Here is a 20,073-nt window from a genome sequence, read left to right on the forward strand (position 1 = left end):
AGTACCCTGACGTGAGTATTTACGATCTTCGATTACAAGGTGAGTGTACAAAAAAAAAAAAAAAATATAACTATCCAATTCCTTTTCAGGTTATGTGTAGCTAGCGGAGGGGCACAAAAAAAAAAATACCGATTTGGTGCCCGGAACTCCGCTTTAACAGCGTTTACACACATTTAACAGCAGTCAGCGTTTTTTGTGGTCCAAATTCCCTCACCTGAATGCCATTTTAGGATGTTCAGAAAACATCTTCTAAACTCCCCTGCTAATAAACTGCTAAAAACAACATCCATGCGTGCATGGGCACATAGGATTACATTGGGCGAGTTCAAGGACAGAAAAAAAAAAAAAAAAAACGGCTAAACTCACAAGAACGTGAGTTTAACAGCGGGAGTGTGCATGCCGCCTTATTCTAAAGGCCACCATACACCACTTGAATTTCTCTCATTTAGCCCACAAGCAGCACTGGTAAACTTCAAGTGCTTGGTTAAGAATCTTAAAGAGGAAGTAAACTCTGCATTCCGTTTCCCGTTTTTCATGTACAGCCCTTATCAAACATATTTTCAATCATTGCACAGTGTAATGGATGTAAAAACGCCTCTTACTTGCTATTTTTTAGTAGTCTTCGGGGATTAGGCTGCGCCATCTTGAGTAATGTTGTCTGCCTCCCCTGTGGACGTAACTTCCGCCCTTCCTTGTTTCCCCTGCCGAAATCTCATCACACAGTCACTTGGGGAGCAGCAGGGATCGGGGAATGACTGCCAGAATCGCTAGAGTTCTAAGCCGTGCCGCTGAGAGCGGAACTCACATACACGGCATGATGTCAAGTGGGAGACGTCACACAGAGCGTGCCGCGAATCTAAGGATGGAAAGCGCATGCACCGCCGACATAATCAAACATTGCAAGACGGATTGCAAGAAGATTAAACAAGTAGGGAGATTATGACAGGCAGTGATCAATAGCTTTAAAAATTAGGATTGCAATGAGCAGAAGTTTTTATGGCGAGTTTACAACCTCTTTAACAAATAGTTTACTAGGGAATAGTTATTTGATGGTGCTCAATGTGTTAGGCTAAAAACGCTGAGGGTTTAAGAAAATTGACTGGCTGCATTAGGCAACACTTGCAGTTCCTATTTTAGAGATTTCTACGGTCACTTACAGTAGTGACTGCATTAAGGCTCCATTCACACCTGAGCGTATCGTGTTGAGGCATTTTCTTTGGGCTTTTTTAATGTGTTTTTTTCTGACTTTTTTCAGGCGTTTTGTGCAGGTTTTTGGAGGCAGGCATTGACATCTAACAAAAACACCTGTAATCTGTCACAAAAAAAGCTCATGTACTTTTTTGAGCTTCAGGCGTTTTGCTTCAGACGACAAAATGCTCATATGTGAACAGGGGCCATAAAAAAGGATTGGATTTTGCTTGTTGGGCGTTTTGAGACTTCAGAGATGAGCGTTTTACGAGCTGAAATACGCTCATATGTGAACAGGGCCTAAAACATCCACGGAAAAAGCTCCATCAAGACAGTCTCAAAAAATAATTGGCAAATACTTTTAAAACTACCACATATTAATATAGATCCTCCACAGTGATGACCAACCAACGTAGCAGCCTTTACAAGTCCTCCAAGATTAATGTGACACATGGAAATGAACAGCAGTACTTGTAATTAACAGGTACGTAGGAAGGAATTAAAGTTGACAATTGACCCTGATTAAGATATTTAAATGGCGAGCCTCATAAGTAAAGCTTGCGCATAGCCATCCTCTTTCTGCTCATCAATCTTTTTCAGAAGCATCTGAATCTATTCTTTGTCATGTGGAAATCTAGTCTTCTAAAGTGTTCCAGAATGTATTCATGAGGAAAGATGAAGCAACATCAGCGCAATATTATTCTACAAACCGCAAAATAGGACAAGGTGTTAACAAGCAGTAAAGAATTTGTTATAGCCGACTTATCTAAGGATACTAAAAAGCATCAATCGAGGTCTGTAATGAACGACACTAATTTATGGAGCACATAGGATGCCAACGTGGGTATATCAATGGCCAAAACCACAAAAAATAAAAGTTTACCTTTAAAAAAACGAAAACCGTAAAAACAAGAAACCAGATGAGTATTTGCACTGATAGGCACGAAGCTGCTTTCTAGAAACAGTTGTATGGCGTAGCGAGAACTGAGACGCCAGTGAGCCTTATACACAGCATCAAATGTCTTTAACGCCACCAAGAGACTAGCGTGATTGTGAAATGAAACCTGCTACGCACCAGCATAGAATAATATACTACAAATGAGACACAGAGGTGTTTACAACCTTTAAAGCAAGATTTAAAAAAATCAAGTTTTGTTATCAATTACATATTATTTATTATTTATTTTCTGAAGACATTCTATTAATTAGTGTGTACTTCTAAAAACTGGTATAAGAACCAAGTTCCAATGTCTAGTGGGTAAATGCTGGGTTATTATTCATCACTGCATTTGGATTCCTGTTAAAGAGGAAGTAAAGTCTTCTGTTTCTTTTCTTCCCTTTGCATAATGCATCACATACTAGCACATTATGTGACACTTACCTGCAAACGAAGCCCGCGTTGTCCCCGCTGGCGGCCGTATCCATCTTCCTCCTGGGTCTGCAGCTGTATTACTGGCTGGAGCCGCATGACGTCACTCCCGCGCATGCGCACGGGAGCCGCCGGTCAGGGCACAGGGCTCTGAAGAAACGGCACGGGCGGGCATTTCTTCAGACGCATGCGCCGATGATGTATTCGGGTGCATGCAATGTAAATATCTCCTAAACTATGCAAGTTTAGGAGATATTTATAGTACTTATAGGTAAGCCTTGCTATAGGCTTACCTATAGGTACAAGTTATATTATAAAGGTGGGTTTACAACCACTTTAAGGTCCAACTACTTCCAGTATTTTATTGACAGACCTCTGAAATGATGATCGTCCAGGTAAAGCTGGTGATACACTGTACAATTTGAAGAACAATCTCTGATTCTTAGAAAGCGTGTTATACCGGTACAGTTTTCAAACGCTTTATGCCTAAACACGCATGCAATATGCAGCTTTCGGCATGTTTTTTAAGCAGCTTTTTAAAGTAGTTTTTAAATACAGAAGCAAGCAAAACGAACACTTTGCAATGCCTGCGCAATCTATGAATAAAAAATATATTCAAAAGAAGTCTCTAAGTTATTGCTACCTGCAGGATTGAATCTGACCAGTTTTTTCACTTTGCAGGAGACATTCTAAAGTGTTAAAATTTCATTTAGCGCCCAGAAGTATTGAATTTATAGTCGAAAACTTTATCTCTTTCAGGATATGGCAATTCAGATAAAATTGCACAGAAGACGTACTGGTGTGCCACTGCTCGTTCATTACCCAATGAGCAGGCTACAGGTAGAAAATGGCCCAGGAAGCCACAATAGTGATTAGCGCCATCACACTGCTGGCTATTAAGTGTGGCAGGGATGTGTGAATCACTAGAGTGGCTGAAACAAATTACTAATATACTGAGTTGTTTCACAAGCTGAAATATGTATTCTGAGAATTTATTATGCTAAGTGGCTACAGTTTTGCCTGAATTACCAAGTTGATTAAAAGGCAATTAGATGTACGCGTAGAAACCGCCTTTCTGAGATTTTTTTTTGTCACTTAAAGTGTAATTCCAATTTACTTGTGACTTTAGGGCCTCACGCACACTAGGCGTTTGCTTTTCTCCTCCAAACGCCAGAACTCCTTGCAGGGGAAAAGCTGCTTACAAACCGTGCCTAAGGCTGCGTATTGCACCAAAATTTAGATGTGTCAAGCATTTGGGTGTTAATGGATTCCATTGGTCAGAATATTCATTTATTCTGGCCATTAAAATGCATTAACGCTCAAACATGCCTAAACACGTCCAGCGTTTTAATGTGTCTACACGCACACAAGCATATTTTCTGCTCAAAAGCCCCTTTTTTTCCAGCCTGTAAATGCTCCTCTTGCAATACGCCTGTACATACTTATAGATGTGCTTTTACAGGCTAAAAAAAAAAAAAAAAAAAAAAAATGGCCAAACGCCTGTAAAAGCTGAGGCATAAATAGTTCACTTGACCCAAGTTGGTCCAAACAAACTATTTGTTTGATCAACTGATGCACCCGCTGTCAGTTCTGTATATACTGGTTGTAGAATCAGCTACATACTGTCACGCTCCTGGAACAAAATTGAGTCGGGCTGGCCAGCTGCTCAGTCATCCTCAGGAAACCGAGGAATACAAGGTTTCCCTTGATTGGCCGAGGTGGAGACCATGGCGCCATCTGCCCACCTCTCCAATTCGAGGAAGCAGTGCTCAGCCCAACTCAATTTTGTTCAGGGAGCAGGAAGTCCCTATACCACTGCGGCCACAATACATACAGCGCTCATAATGAGCGCATCTCTTAGTGAAGGCAATAATTCCTTTCAAACCACCCTACTCCAACTGAACTATTTAAAGTCACAAGAAGCCTAGAATTAGGCTTTAAAGTGGCCCTACAACAGTAGAATTTAACTGAAATATTTGGGTGGGAATTATGAAAAAATCATTCATCCATCAATGTTGCCACTGAGTCAATTAAAAGTGGTTCCAAAGCTTTTTTGTATTAATATAAAAAACATATCTAATACTAACCTGCTCTGTGCAAGGCTTTTGCACAGAGTAGCCCGATCCTCTTCTTCTATGGTCCCCCGCTGGTGTTCTAGGCTCCTTTTCTTCATCAGGTGCCCCTACAAAAAGCTGCTTTCCATGGGGGCTCCAAAGCATGCTCACTCCCAAGCCCCGCTGCTGCGTCTAATGATACAGAGACAGCCAGACTCAGCCATGTCCCCCGAGCCCATGTCACAAGATTTGATTGACAGCAGCAGGAGCAAATGGCTATCAATCTGCCAATGGGGAGCGAGAAAGCTGAGGGAACTGTTGCTGGAACAGATCAGGCTCAGGTGAGAAAAAGGTGGCACTGCAACACAGAAGGTTTTTCCCCTTAATGCATAGAATGCATCAAGGTGAAAAACTTTAAGCATATGTGCGGCTGTGGTTCCCAGCATGTGGTCCGGTATGCCCCTGTGCATTGGTTCAGGTTCAGGTGCGAATCAGGTCTATATTTTTGCTTGAATTCCCACCTGAACCAGACCCAAAGACGCACAGGACCCTTTTGGAATGCAGATCATGACCTATCCGCCCCCCCAAACCTGTGCGAACCGGCTCCATTGTGAGCTGGGCACACTCGCATGTCATGGGATTTGGATGCGGGAAACCCACATCCAGTTTGCACATATGTGAACCCGACTTAAGGCTTTAGAACTACTATCTGTCCTTAAAAATGGAATCCCAAACATATTAAACACTTTTCATTACAAAATATAGAATAAGTTTTTCCAAACTAAAACCACAACTAGAATTTTTGTTTACGAGAAAATTTCAGCCCTGTGCCTTTAAATTTTCTCATCACTACGTCAATTTGATCTCACCAACCATCAGGCCCCGTTCACACTGGGGCGATCCGACTTCCCGGGGCGACCTCACAGGGCGCGGCGCGCTGCTCGCACCGCGACCTCGGAGCGGCCGGCACGGACTTCATAACATTAAAGTCAATGCAGGTCGCTCCAAAGAAGCTCCGGACCCTTTTTCTAAGTCGGAGCGACTCGTGTCGCTCCTATTAGAACGGGTCCACAGCTTCTCTATGCCAGGTGACCTACGGCGACCTGTCAGGCGACCAGGTCGCCTGACAGGTCGCCCCAGTGTGAACGGGGGCTTAGAAAACCAAACTTTCTGAAAACAAACATTTGCAGACCAACAGCTACCAGTATAGCGTTGTAATTGTAACAAATGTGGTTCATTCTATTCTGGAGGCAGAAAACATGTCTTGTATGTCGCTTACTGGAACACTATTAGCTTGCACACCTCTGTGAATATCTCAAACCCAATTATTTTAACATTTGCAATATAAATGCTGAAAATCACTTCAATAAAACACGAAAACATAAACCAAGAGCCACAGTGGTAAGCCTGAGAACTGTAAATCCCATGGCAGAGATGGTCATACACAACATGAACTCCTATAGTATCAGAGGGCACCCTCCAAACCTACAGCTGCACCACCACTTCCATTCTCAGGAAGAAAACATCCAGGCCAGGTGTGATCTGTAAATGAAGACCACTTTATACAACGCACGCTTATCATATATAAATAGGAGATTCTACGTCACAGCGAATGGCACACGGAAATCCCTGTTCTTCCATGGTTCATTTTATTTTCATTCGGTGGTGTCTGCCAACTCTGTGGCACATCTTTTAAAGAGGACCGATCAATAAAATTCATATTTCACCTGGATCAATAGGACATATCAGTATTGCTATATCACATGTTATTTAGATGAAAAAGTACCCCTTTCTTACGATGAATTAAAGCTGAACTCCATGGAAAAAAAAAACAACGCAAGGGTTAAATGCTTGGAAAGTCTAGAAGAAAAGGATGTAATACCTACCTGTTTATCGCTCCCCTGGTGCTCTTCTCTTCAACACTCCCAGTTGTAAGAGGGCCCTTGCTGTCCTCATGTACAATGCAGAACTCTTGGTCCTGCATTGTATATGATGGCTTCAGAGAGTGATCGTCAGTCAGAGTATCGAAGCGAGGCGGCTTTGGGGGACTGATCGCATGGGGGGGGGGGGTCTGCAGTAGCAAAGAGAAGAGGCTTCAGGGAAATGGTCCCACAGGAGGAAGGCTGCTGGTGCAAGGAATAAGGTATTACAGCTTATTTCTTTATCCCTAGACCTAATGAGCATTTAAAGTGGTTGCAAAGGCGGGATGATTTTTACCCTAATGCATTCCCTGCATTAAAGTGGTTGTAAAGGCACAAGGTGTTTTACCTCCATGCATTATATGCCCCCCCCTCACCCCAATACCTACCTGAGCCCCCTCTGATCCAGTGATGTCTATGAGAACCTTGGCTCTCCAGGGACTTGCACTCCTGACTGGCTCACTGCCTGTAACTGACCAAAAGGAGATGGAGGAGGCAGGGCTGAGCCTCAGATCTATGTGTGAATGGACACAGAGCAGCGGCCTGGGAGCACGCCTGTTTGGGTGCCCCCACAGCAAGCTGCTTGCTGTGGGGGCACCCTGTAGGAAGGAGGAGCCAGGACCCAAGAAGAGGAGGACTGAGGCTGCCCTGTGCAAAAACCATTGCACAGAGCTGGTAAGTATAACATTTATTCTTGTAATGTAAAAAACAAAAAATAAAATAAAACAAGAGTTAAGCCCTGGTTTACACCAGTGCGGTTTTAAAGTTGCGTGATTTCAAGTGCAGCTTGCTGATATCTGTGCAACTTAATTTAACAGATGTCAATGCAAGTCACACTAACATTGCACAGCAATAGTGCAAGAACTTTTTTCAAAGTAGCTGCAAACTGAGTTGCAGCAAAGTAAACAGTTCCATTGCCACAAATGGGGTGTGACTGCATTCTTGCTGGTTTCTCCTGCAAGACAACAGGCACCTCCCAAAATACAACATGCATCAGAAATGCATTAAAAATGTGTCAAAAAGGCATGTGGAAAAAAACAAAATGTACCAACTACAAGCTGCATAGGGGTAAAACAGCCCTAAATACTTACCCGAGTCCTATTTCAATCCAGCGCTGTTCCCCTCTGCAGTGGTGCTCACCTCTCTCTAAACAGGACATGGAGGCAGTGGCAGAAGCCATTGGCCATATGTTGCGGGGGGGGGGGGGGTCGAAGAGCGAAGCCACAGGTATGCCTCCATAGGGAGCAGCTTCCTATGGTGGCGCATCGAAAAGGAGGGTAGAGCAACAGAGGGGGACCCCAGAAGAGGAGGTTTGGGGCTGCACAGAGCAGGTAAGTAGCACATGCTTATTGTTTTTAGAAATATATAGTTTACAACTGCTCTAGCCTTTGCAATGCAACGAGGGGCTTTTAAAAAGCCACTGAACTGGAGCCCGGGAAGCTTAGATCACATGATCTCTGGCTACCAATGATTGCTGCAGATTGTCTGTTGCTTTCAACTGACAGATATGATAATCAAAAGGGTTGCCCCAATGACAATAAATAATGACACACTATAGGCCCACATTACAAGCTAGCACACCAGAAAAAAAGTTCCTTATTTATAAAAAAAAAAAAAAAAAAAGGAAGTTTTGAAAATTGAAGTTACTTAGCTAAAATGAAAAACCTTATCCTTGCATTAAAAGTTGTGTGAAATGAAGCTTATTAAACAGAAACAAGGATTTTTCTACATTAAAAACATGAGAAAGAAAGAAAAAAAAAAAAAAAGGTAAACAGTCATTTTTTTGGTTAAAAAAATAAATCTACAGTTCCCTTTTTGTTAGGTTATCTAAATGGAGTTACTCAAGTCATCATGTTTGCAGCTATAAGTTTTCGGGGTCAGTTCAGACCACCAATGCTGTCCTTCCTTTGAAGTAATGTTTATCCAGCTTACTCATTAAAAAGTCATCCTATTTTGGGGTCAAAGAGAAGGATGCAACACGTCATAAAGCTCAGTATGTTTACCAATCTTTGCGTTTTTACACTATACATATTACTACGCGTTTCTTCACTATAACCCGGGTTCTTTTGATGCACTACATGGATCACTGATAGGAGGTTTTAGCAAGGAGAGACTCTCACAATGAAACATCTCCACAGAGCTAATATGAAGGCTCTGAGTCAACATATATTTACAAATCGGATATTACATTGGCCATATGATAGAATCCAGTTTATTAATATGCACAAAAACACATTGAATGTACAGATTATTCATACAACATATTTCATACGTTTCATCGTATTGACTCAGTATAACAAAAAACGAGCCCACCCTTAAACATTCCTGTGGCTCCCCCCTTAGGCCCACCTAAGAACAACAGCCATACGTCACTCCCTTTCATATAGGAGTGTGAATACATTGACGACATTTATCCCTTAATTCCCACACAGAGGTATACCCATGGTCCCAATACTTCTCCAGAAGCAGTAAGTCAGTCTAAGACAACATTTTTACTACGGAGCAACCCTTAAAATAGTTTTCAGGTCTCAGGGAGCACCCGCAAAAAATGATTTCTGCAGCTCGCAGAACATTAGCATGATCAGTAGGCTGCCTGGTGTTACAAATAGAAGGATAAAGAATGAGATGTACATCACTGCAGGCAAGAGATTGGGCTTTCACTGCTTCTCATCAAGGGGTCCCTATAACCTCTGGAGGAGCCCTGGTTGAGAAAGACTACTCTGTACATATATTCAGTTTTGCTAGTAGAACAGAATAACAAAATGTAGATTTATTGATGCAAAAGCTTCCTGCATTACTTTTTACCACTTTCATTGCGACTTGCGTATACTTCTAATAAATGAATTTGCAAGCCACAATCAAATCAGCAGTGCAATTAGCTTTGAGATCGTGCTGAAATAGCGGGATTTCAAAGCCACACCGGTGTGAACCAGGGCTTATTAATGAAACGTGGGCGATTATGGTGACATTGGTTAAGCTTGTCCCACACAAGAATTAATACATAATTCTGCTATATGAGGATGGGTGTCCTATAAATACAATGTGATATTGGAAGCTCTCTCAAGGAAACGTGATTTACAGACCATTAAAGCAGAACTTCACTCGCTCAATCAATCAACATTGACTATTTTTTATCCCAGTGCTGTTAGCATTAGTAAATAGATAGGAAAGTATATATTTACTGGTTTTAAAAACTTTTTTTTTACATTTATTCTGTTACTTCCTAATTTCTGGCAAATTATGTCGTAAATCCCAGGAGTCTTCAGGAGGGAAGGAGTGGTTTTCCCAGCTAAGCACACCCACCTGGTTGCATGCCGGAGATAAGGGCAGATGGATTCCAGGAAGTAAATACTTCATGAATCTTCTGCCTTTACTCAAGATGGTGACAGCCATAAATGCTGAGGGTGTTTTTCAAAGTGATTTATTAGCAAATTATAGCATGGAGACATGGATGGATGGGAAAATTTGCTTTCAATATTAAAAATGAATTAAAAATTGAAAAATTAAAAATGAATTAGGGTTTTGGTGCACAGATGCAGTGTAGTTCCGCTTTAACGAACTGCTGCCCATAGTAAATCTGGTCTTTACAGAGATAGAAGTACATCCACAGGGATATTCTGGATATAACTAAGAAGGATAGCAAATGTAAGGCTGGGTGTCATATAAATAAGATCTGATATTTGAAGCTTTTCTCAAGGAAACATGGTTTACAGACCATCAAAGAATTACTGTCCATAGAGAATCTGGTCTACACGGGGATATCTTGGATAGATCTAGAAATGACATAAAATATAGAGATGGATGTCCTATATAAGAGGAGATGCTTGAAGCTACCCCCCAGAAAAACATGGATGACAGATCAGATATCTGGGAAGTCATGGGAATTTCTGGGATATATCTAGTAATAAAAGTAAATACATGGATAGGGGTCAATCATGTGTTATTAGTAGCTCCTCTTCGGGAAAATGGTTTACAGACCATTAAAGAACTATTGACTATAGAGAATCTGGTCTTCACTTAGAAACGTAGATCTGGGAACAATCAAAGGGATATCTGGGATATATCTAGGAATAACAGTAAATATAGGGGCAGGTATCAGATTAATGTAATGTGTTATTAGAAGCTCCTCTTAGGGAAACTTGGTTTACAGACCATTAAAAAACTATTGACTAGTGTAGAGAGAATATGGTCTACACCATGGGTGTCCAACCTTTTGGCTTCTCTGGGCCACATTGAGTGTAGAGAAATTTTCTCAGGCCGCATATAAAATATATACTATAGTTAAAGTATATAAGTAATAAAACGCTGCTGCGCCCTTCCCGCGCTGCTGCGCCCCCCCTTCCCCAGCACTAATTTAACACAACTAGTGGATGATCCCCTCCGAGGCAGCCACTGCCTACAGTTAGTTGGAAACCTCTGTGGCCATGCCCCCGACCTGCCTTCCTTCCTCCCCAGCAAAAAGAAAAAATTGTCAGGGGGCAGTGGGCCGCATTGCCTGTGGTTCTGGGCCGCATGTGGCCCCCCGGCCGCAGGTTGGACATGCCTGGTCTACACTGAGAAACGTAGATCTGGGAACAATCACAGGGATATCGGGGATATATCTAGGAATAACAGTAAATTAATATGATACCTACCCCTATATTTAATGTCTTAATAGAAGCTCCTCTTAGGGAAACTTGGTTTACAGACCATTAACAAACGATTGACTATTGTATAGAGAATCTGGTCTACACTACGAAACGTAGGTCTGGGAACAATCACAGGGATATATCTAGGAATAACAGTAGATATAGGGGCAAGTATCATATTAATGTAATGAGTTATTAGAAGCTCCTCTTAGGGAAACTTGGTTTACAGACCATTAAAAAACTATTGACTATTGTATAGAGAATCTGGTCTACACTAAGAAACGTAGATCTGGGAACAGTCGCAGGGATATCTGGGCTATATCTATAATATAATAGCAAACATAAAGCAGTAGGCGAGGAGTGGGAGTGACCAGTAATAGTAGCACAAATGGTTCACAGTAGCCATTAAAGAACAAACAGTAACAGCGGAATCGAGAACATCAAAGGGATCATTAAATAACACCGACATTTCGACACAAATATGTTACTTATTTACATATAAACCTTCTATTTTTAGATGGCAGGCAAATACACATGAACACACAAACCAGATTTCATGGAACGCTGCTAAAAAAGACGAATATCCAACGCAATGCAGTGTAGTGTAGAAGGGAAAACGGCACGCGACACAATAAACAAACTTTAGCAAAGGATCCATTTTGTGCATACCAGTCTGTCATTTCAAAGAATCAGGCAGACTAAGGAAGGAATGAGGATAAAAGGGATCCCAGAGCAAACAAATGATCTGTCTTTAACCTGATCACTAGAGAATCGAATCAGACTGGAGCTCTGGGTGTCTACATAGGGTAAATCAGGAAATAAAATCATAATAGCTCTTCTATCATTAGACATCAGTCACGTTATCAAAACGTCTAACAGAGCAAATGCAGGAACAAAGTCAACGTCTGATTCTGAGAAATTCTTGTTTGTATTAGCTAAAGAATAATAGAGAGCTGGTGAGGACCTAAGAAGAAATCAGCTTCGTCCTCGTAGTTATTGTTCCATAAGTAAGATACTTCTAGCCTGAAGTTCATGCTTTTCAGGTTACTCGAAAACAGCCTGTCTGAATATTCCCACAACAGGTAAGCCAACGTGACAGTAGTAGAGACATTAGATCTCAACTAGGGTTCTGTGAAACCTTAGGGTTTTACCAGAGTTCTTGGGGGTTCCTTGAGCTGTGGTTAATTGAACTCCCATCTCATGGTGTCTTCATGGTTCTGGGGCCAACAGTATGACACCAATGATCTTTTTAGCTGTCTGTAAGGGGGGGCCATTCTGACCACCAGGGTAAAGGGGGCCATTCTGACCACCAGGGTAAGGGGGGCCATTCTGACCACCACGGTAAGGGGGGCCATTCTGACCACCACGGTAAGGGGGGCCATTCTGACCACCACAGTAAGGGGGGCCATTCTGACCTAAGGGTAAGGGGGGCCATTCTGACCACCAGGGTAAGGGGGGGCCATTCTGACCACCAGGGTAAGGGGGGGCAATTCTGACCACCACAGTAAGGGGGGCCATTCTGACCACCACAGTAAGGGGGGCCATTCTGACCACCACGGTAAGGGGGGCCATTCTGACCACCACGGTAAGGGGGGCATTTATTTCACTGTACGGGGGGCTTTCTTTTTACAGACCACCAATGTAAGGTGCATTTTTACCACTGACCCCTGTTAATTTCTTTTTCCAAGGGTTGCCTCTAGACCTGAAAATTATTTCAAGGGTACCTCTGGAGTAAAAAGGTTAAGAAAGGCTGCATTAAACTATAAACTACTCCAGAGGTGTCAATGATCACTGCAGCTTCTTCTTTGAAAGAACGAAAGAAAAAAAAAACACCCCTTACAATACAGAGGGTACAATTAGATAATGCTTTTATATGGTAATCAAATACACAAGACCCCCTTCTACTGTCTATTAATAAACTTAACAAAAATTCAATGGATTAGGGAGGTGGTGTGAAAGCGCTGGCAACAAGTAATCATCTTTCCAAAATACTCCTTATCAGGTCAGTAGCACTTTGTCTTGAGATGTCATACACACCCGGGTAACCTAACCGTTTTACTACACCATGTGACCTACATTTAGAATCAGATCAACATATTACTGTAACTGATTGCCACAAAGGAAACCAGAAAACAAACATAGACGCAATCTTTGAAGAAGCAACCAAACAGAACAGGTTGCTCCCAACGAGTCGCCACCCTGAAAGCAACAGCACACTGCTTGCTTGTCACCGTCCTAGTCCAACCATAACCTACGCACCATAAATAATGTATACAAGATGGGCTATTCTAGGCATCACAGTAAAAAGAGTGACAGGACAGCCATAAAAACATTGGCAGGCTGATGTTTCCCATGAAATCCCTCATTAGGAGGCAGCTTGTGTGAAGAGCATTATTTAAAATGTGTAGTGAACACACCCCTACATAACAAGGAAGAGGAGAGGGGAGGGGGGAGAGATGTTTTTCTTCTCTGGTTGAACGATGCAGACATTGTTGATAAAATGATTTGAATGTGAAGCATTACCAGGTGATGGGAGAGGAGGCACATGCCCAGTGCATTATAAAGCATGTCGGGGGGGTGGCATGGGTTAATGCATAAGAAGATGCGTGAGTTGGGGGGGGGGGGTCCAGGATGGTATGGTCAGAGCAGGCAGCAGAAGAATGAACAATGTCAGGACATTGTTGACAAAATAAAGATTTTAATGTGAACAGCTGACAGGTGATGGGAGAGAAGGCACATGCACAGTGTATTATGAAGCATGGGGGATGGCATAGGTTAATCAGCAGATGGTGGGGGGGGGGTAAAATTGGGAAGAGTTGATCTATTAATGAAATGGTCTGAGCAGGCAGCAGAGCCATGATCGATGAGGACGTTGTGGATAAAATGTTTTGAATGTGAAGAATTGGCAGGTGATGGGAGAGGAGGCACACGCACAGTGCATTACAAAGCATGTCAGGGGGTGAATTTGGAAAAATGGATCCAGGATTGAATGGTCGGAGCAGGCAGCAGAGGAATGAACGATGAGGCATTGTTGATAATGTAAATATTCAAATGTGGAGCAATTACAGGTGATAGGAGAGGAGGCACATGCCCAGTGCATTAGAAGGCTTGTCAGAGGGATGGCATGGGTTGATCAGATCAGGAGGCGATTTTGGGAAAAGTGGATCGAGGATGGAATGGTCAGAGCAGGCAGCAGATGAACTAACGATGAGGATGTTGTTGATAATTTATTTGAATGTGAAGCATTGACAAGTGATGGGAGAGGAGGTACATGCACAGTGCATTATAAGACATGTTGGGGGATGGCATGGTATGATCAGCAGATCAGGGGGCAAAATTGGAAAGAGTGGATCCAGGATGGAATGGTCGGAGCAGGCAGCAGAGGAAGAAAGAATGAGGACACTGTTGCTATATATTTGAATGTGAAGCGCTGACAGGTGATGGTTTAGGAGGTACATGCACAATGCATTATAAAAGGCATGTCGGGGGGGTGGCACTGGTTGATCAGCAGATGGGTGGGTGGGTGAGTGTGGGAAGAGTAGATCCAGGATGGTCGGTGCAGGCAGCAGAGGAATGAAGAATGAGGACACTGTTGCTATATATTTGAATGTGAAGCACTGACAGGTGATGGTTTAGGAGGTACATGCACAGTGCATTATAAAGGCATGTCAAGGGGTGGCATTGGTCGATCAGCAGATGGGGGGGGGGGGTGAGTGTGGGAAGAGTAGATCCAGGATGGTCAGTGCAGGCAGCAAAGGAATGAAGGATGAAGACATTGTTGATAGTATATCTGAATGTGAAGCATTGACAGGTGATAGGAGTGGAGGTACATGCACAATGCATTATAAGGCAAGTCGGGGGGGGGGGGGTGGCACTGGTTGATCAGCAGATGGGTGGGAAGAGTGGATCCAGGATGGTCAGTGCAGGCAGCAAAGGAATGAAGGATGAGGACACTGTTGATATATATTTGAATGTGAGGCATTGACAGGTGATGGGCGAGGAGGTACATGCACAGTGCATTATGAGGCATGTCTAGGGGTGGTATTGGTTGATCAGCAGATCGGGGGTAAATTTGTGGGAAGAGTGGATCCAGGATGGTCAGTGCAGGCAGCAAAGGAATGAAAGATGAGGACATTGTTGATAATATATTTGAATGTAAAGCATTGACAGGTGATGGGGGCGAGGAGGTACATGCACAGTGCATTATAAGGCATGTCGAGGGGTGGCATTGGTTGATCAGCAGATGGGTGGGGGAGTGTGGGAAGAGGGGATCCAGGATGGTCGTTGCAGGCAGCAAAGGAATGAAGGATGAGGACACTGTTGATATATATTTGAATGTGAAGCATTGACAGGTGATGGGCGAGGAGGTGCATGCACAGTGCATTATAAGGCATGTCTAGGGGTGGCATTGGTTGATCAGCAGATCGGGGGTAAATTTGTGGGAAGAGTAGATCCAGGATGGTCAGTGCAGGCAGCAAAGGAATGAAAGATGAGGACACTGTTGATATATATTTGAATGTAAAGCACTGACAGGTGATGGGAGAGGAGGTACATGCCCAATGCATTATAAAGGATGGCATGGGTTGATTGGGGGGGGGGGGGGTTGTGGATGGTCGGTGCAGGCAGCAGAGGAATGAAAACAAGGCATAGGTTTATGGGGTGCATCCCCCCATTCCTTACCTGGCTTGGGGTGCACAAGCGCCTCGTCTCTGTGCACTTGGGCGATGATACAGCTGCTTTCCATCTAACACTTGCACGGATCCAGTGCTGATCTCGCCTCTCCAGATCCGATCTGCAGCCGATCCCTCTCCTCTCCCAGATCCCCGATCCTTTCCCTTTACGATCCGGGGAGACGGCAGTGGTCGCTGGGAAGAGAAGCACAGACATACACGTAGATCGGCGGGTCCCAGCCCCAAATCTCAGAATTGGTTCAACATGGAGAATCCAGACTAAAGAGAAGCAAAACAACAGAGGAAATGGGACATCGGCTGTTTCAAGGTCCCCCCAATACTATAGATAAACAACCTCCCTAGATCGGCCTCTTCTGCGCCCGGATCCTCATTAGAGTTGCACCCCGGGGCTTAAGCTTGGCCGGCAATTAAAAGCTGTGATCTTCAGAGGCGGGAAAATAAAAGATTTCGTGGAAATTAAGCTTTGTTTTCCTAGAGCAGGGCAGTGTGATGGGGGAGCCTTGAAACCGACGCGAGGCTGTGATTGGCTGGCAGCTCTGTGGGCAGTATAAAAAGGGAGGTATTTTACTATGCAGTGTTTATCTAACTACATTCCAGTGCATAAGCTGTGTGCATGGATGGGGCTGGGTGCTTGTGAACAGTCAATGTGAATGTGTGCACAAACACTGGCAGGCATCTTCCCTCCTCATACAGGCTTACCTTCTACCCAGGAGGCACTGCTTCCCTCTCTATCTTCTCTCATCTTCAATAAATTACCTCACGTTTGTTTTCCCTAAAACCCCACACCACTCCCTGTCACATAAACATATTCATTTCCATTCAGCGCTATATCTTAAGCTGCGTTCCACCACGTAATGCTGTATGAACGTTAGTTTTTCTAATCATTATCCGGGTCGAAGAGACATTCGCTTTCAAACGCGAGAAAATTTGAAGGAGCAGGATAGAAAACTGTTCTCGAATATACGTATTTCTAACAGCCAATGTGGTTTTTGTTTGCTAACGTCTATTCATTCCAAAATAAGATGTTAATCGCAAACAAAAACGACATTCGAACGTTCTGATCATTTTCTTTCAACATTTTACATGTGTAAACCCGGCTTTAGTCAGCATTGCGAATGGTAGGCGATGCCGCGGGCCACTTAAAGCATTTTCTAGGAGAGGTTGCGTTCCCCTATGTTATGAGGAAAGCGGTTTAAATGAATCCCTTAGTGCCACCTGCACACAAATATGCGGCCTCGCCTGCGTTCTGAATGTTCAGAGAAACCTACCTCTGTCCTTTATTCACATCTTCTGTTGGGTCTCCTCCCCTGAGCTATCTACGCTTCGTCAGCGCTGGTCTCATGATGTTCCAGAGCTTGACTCTGAGGACTGGGAGGATATATGGGATTTCCCATTTAAAATTCTTGTCTCCCTAAGAGACCGCCTCATTACAGTATAAGAGTGTTCACAAAGCATATCCATAGTTCTCAACAGTCCTGACAGCGCATTGGGCCACTCTGATTCCCCATAAAAAGGCTGCAGCTTCCGGCTGTAAAAACATGGGCGCAGGCCGACTTTAGAACTGCATATGCGCTGTTCGGGAAAGCTCGGCCATTCGGGCTTGGGGAGCATGCACAATGACATCATGGTGCTGCCCTAAATGAAGAGGGCACGCCCCCGGAGACATCGGTGAATGGAATGGCCAGACTGTGGGCGGAGCAGTCCAGGGACCGACCGGGACATGACAGGACTGAAGGTAATTATAATCCTCATCTACTATGTACACAAGTCCTCCTCATCTCTCTGTGCTGTCAGCTGTGTCGTTAATCTCTGACCATCTCTATCATGTCCACAATCTCTGACCCACATCTTTTGTAATAGGTCGCAGTTTCTTGTAGCATGTCCTCACACTCTCTGACCATCTCCTGTATCATGTCTGCACAGTCTCTGACCATCTTCTGTATCATGTCCGCACAGTCTCGGACCATTTCTTGTATCATGTCCCCACAGGCCACACTCTATGACCATCTCTTGTAGCATGTCTTCACAGTTTCTGACCATCACCTATATCATGTCCGCACAGTCTCTGAACAACCTCTGTATCATTTCCGCACAGTCTCTGACCATCTCTTGTATCATGTCCGCATACTCTCTGACCATGTCCTGTATCATGTCCGCACACTCTCTGACCAACTCTTGTATCATGTCTGCACAGTCTCTGGCCATCTCCTGTATCATGTCCGCACAGTCTCTGACCATCTCCTGTAACATGTCCGCACACTCTCTGACCATCTCTTGTATCATGTCTGCAGTCTCTGACCGTTTTTTGTATCTGTTTGATGGGATCTTCCTGGGGGGGATGGTGTTCAGGATATCTTTATCTGCTGACTGTTAAACTTTCTGGCATACACATATTGCTATTGTGGTGTAGGATCTGGGCCTGCTGACCCTCCATCCCACTTTCTTTCCTTATTTCTTTCCTTCCTTCTCTCTCCCTCCCTCCCTATCTCTCCATTTTTTTCTTTCTCTCCCCCTCTCTCTTTCTTTCTTTCTTCCTCTCTCTCTTCCTTTCTCTCTCTTTCTTTCTTTCTCTCTCTCTTCCTTTCTCTCTCTTTCTTTCTCTCCCCCTCTCTCTTTCTTTCTTTCTTCCTCTCTCTCTTCCTTTCTCTCTCTTTCTTTCTCTCTCCCTCCCTCGCTATTTCTTTACCTTTCTTTCTTTCTTTCTTTCTTTCTTTCTTTCTTTCTTTCTTTCTTTCTTTCTTTCTTTCTTTCTTTCTTTCTTTCTTTCTTTCTTTCTTTCTTTCTTTCTTTCTTTCTTTCTTTCTTTCTTTCTTTCTTTCTTTCTTTCTTTCTTTCTTTCTTTCTTTCTTTCTTTCTCCCTCCCTTCCTTCTCCCTCCATCCCTCTTTCTTCTCAGACTCTATTAAACCACACCCTCTTTCAGTCATGCCAGATATTTAGCATTGTTTAAACCACACTGCATTTTTCTACTACAATTAGGCCACGCCTACAAAAAAATGCCCTGCCCCTAATTAAAATAATACTCCGCCTACAGACAAAAAAGGTTTGAGAGTGTTGGCAACTATGCATATCTTACTCCTTACCGTTTGCACAGCTGGCGCTGTGACCATGTTCCGGAAGATTTTATTCATATATTTTGGTCCTGTCCCGTAATCAGTACCTATTGAACACAAGTACTCTCTGTGGTAAATGAGACTGTAGGTGTCACTATTGTTCTGTCTCCAAAAATCTGCCTGCTGGAGTTGGTGGAGGAGCTGGTGCCTAGGGTTGCCGAAAGGACTCTGATTGGCATCCTTCTATTCTACGCTAGGAAAATTATCACCCTATGTTGGAAAAAGGCGTGGGCTAAATGGCCAGTGGACCTATCCACTGCAACAGCTGGCTAAGAGATCCCCCATACATTTCATGAACTCTCTTCCAGGTCAACTTTAGATTAACCTTCATTATGTTATAGTCTAACTGTCACGGAGTTATGTTATAGTCTAACTGTCCCGGAGTTATGTTATACCCTAACTGCCCGGAGTTATTTTATACTCTAACTGTCCTGGAGTTATGTTAGTCCCTAACTTTACCGGAGTTATGTTATACCCTAACTGTCCCAGAGTTATGTTATACCCTAACTGTCCCGGAGTAATGTTATACCCTAATTGTCCTGGAGTTATGTTATACCCTAACTGCCAGGAGTTATGTTATACCCTAACTGCCAGGAGTTATGTTATACTCTAACTGTCCCGGAGTTATGTTATACCCTAACTGACCGGAGTTATGTTATACTCTAACTGTCCCGGAGTTATGTTAGTCCCTAACTTTACCGGAGTTATGTTATACCCTAACTGTCCCGGAGTTATGTTATACCCAAACTGTCCTAGGGTTATGTTATACCCTAGCTTTCCCAGGGTTATGTTATACTCTAACTGTCCCGGAGTTATGTTATACCCAAACTGTCCCGGAGTTATGTTATACCCTATACAAAACACACAAAGGGTGCCCCGACCTTGTGTATTATCCCGAGACAAATTAATTTATTGTATAAAAACACAGCAAGTATTATACTCACAAAGACAACAGTAAAATGTGCATCACAGATCTCAGTAAGTTCCATCCATTGTATCAACACATATAGATATAACAGTCACTGAAGAACCCTTGGGCTGACATGTTTTGAGGAATTCCTCTTCTTCTGCCACCACCTCTTAAGAAGAGGAATTCCTCAATACGCATCAGC

The 20,073-nt window shown here is 43.3% G+C and overlaps 1 protein-coding gene across 1 annotated transcript in view; it reads right to left on the bottom strand.

Moving 5' to 3' along the window:
- Nucleotides 1–16,359, bottom strand: part of CTDSP2 (CTD small phosphatase 2) — a 58,284-nt gene extending 41,925 nt beyond the window's left edge. The window contains exon 1 of the mRNA XM_082244646.1: nt 15,839–16,359. Within this exon, the coding sequence (XP_082100772.1) occupies nt 15,839–15,902 (64 nt within the window). The 5' untranslated portion in view covers nt 15,903–16,359. The remainder of the gene's footprint in view (nt 1–15,838) is intronic.
- Between the last annotated feature and the right edge of the window lie 3,714 nt (nt 16,360–20,073).

The sequence above is a fragment of the Pelophylax lessonae genome, assembly GCF_965119305.1.
Source record: "Pelophylax lessonae genome assembly, chromosome: 2".
In the NCBI taxonomy this organism is placed as follows: domain Eukaryota; kingdom Metazoa; phylum Chordata; class Amphibia; order Anura; family Ranidae; genus Pelophylax; species Pelophylax lessonae.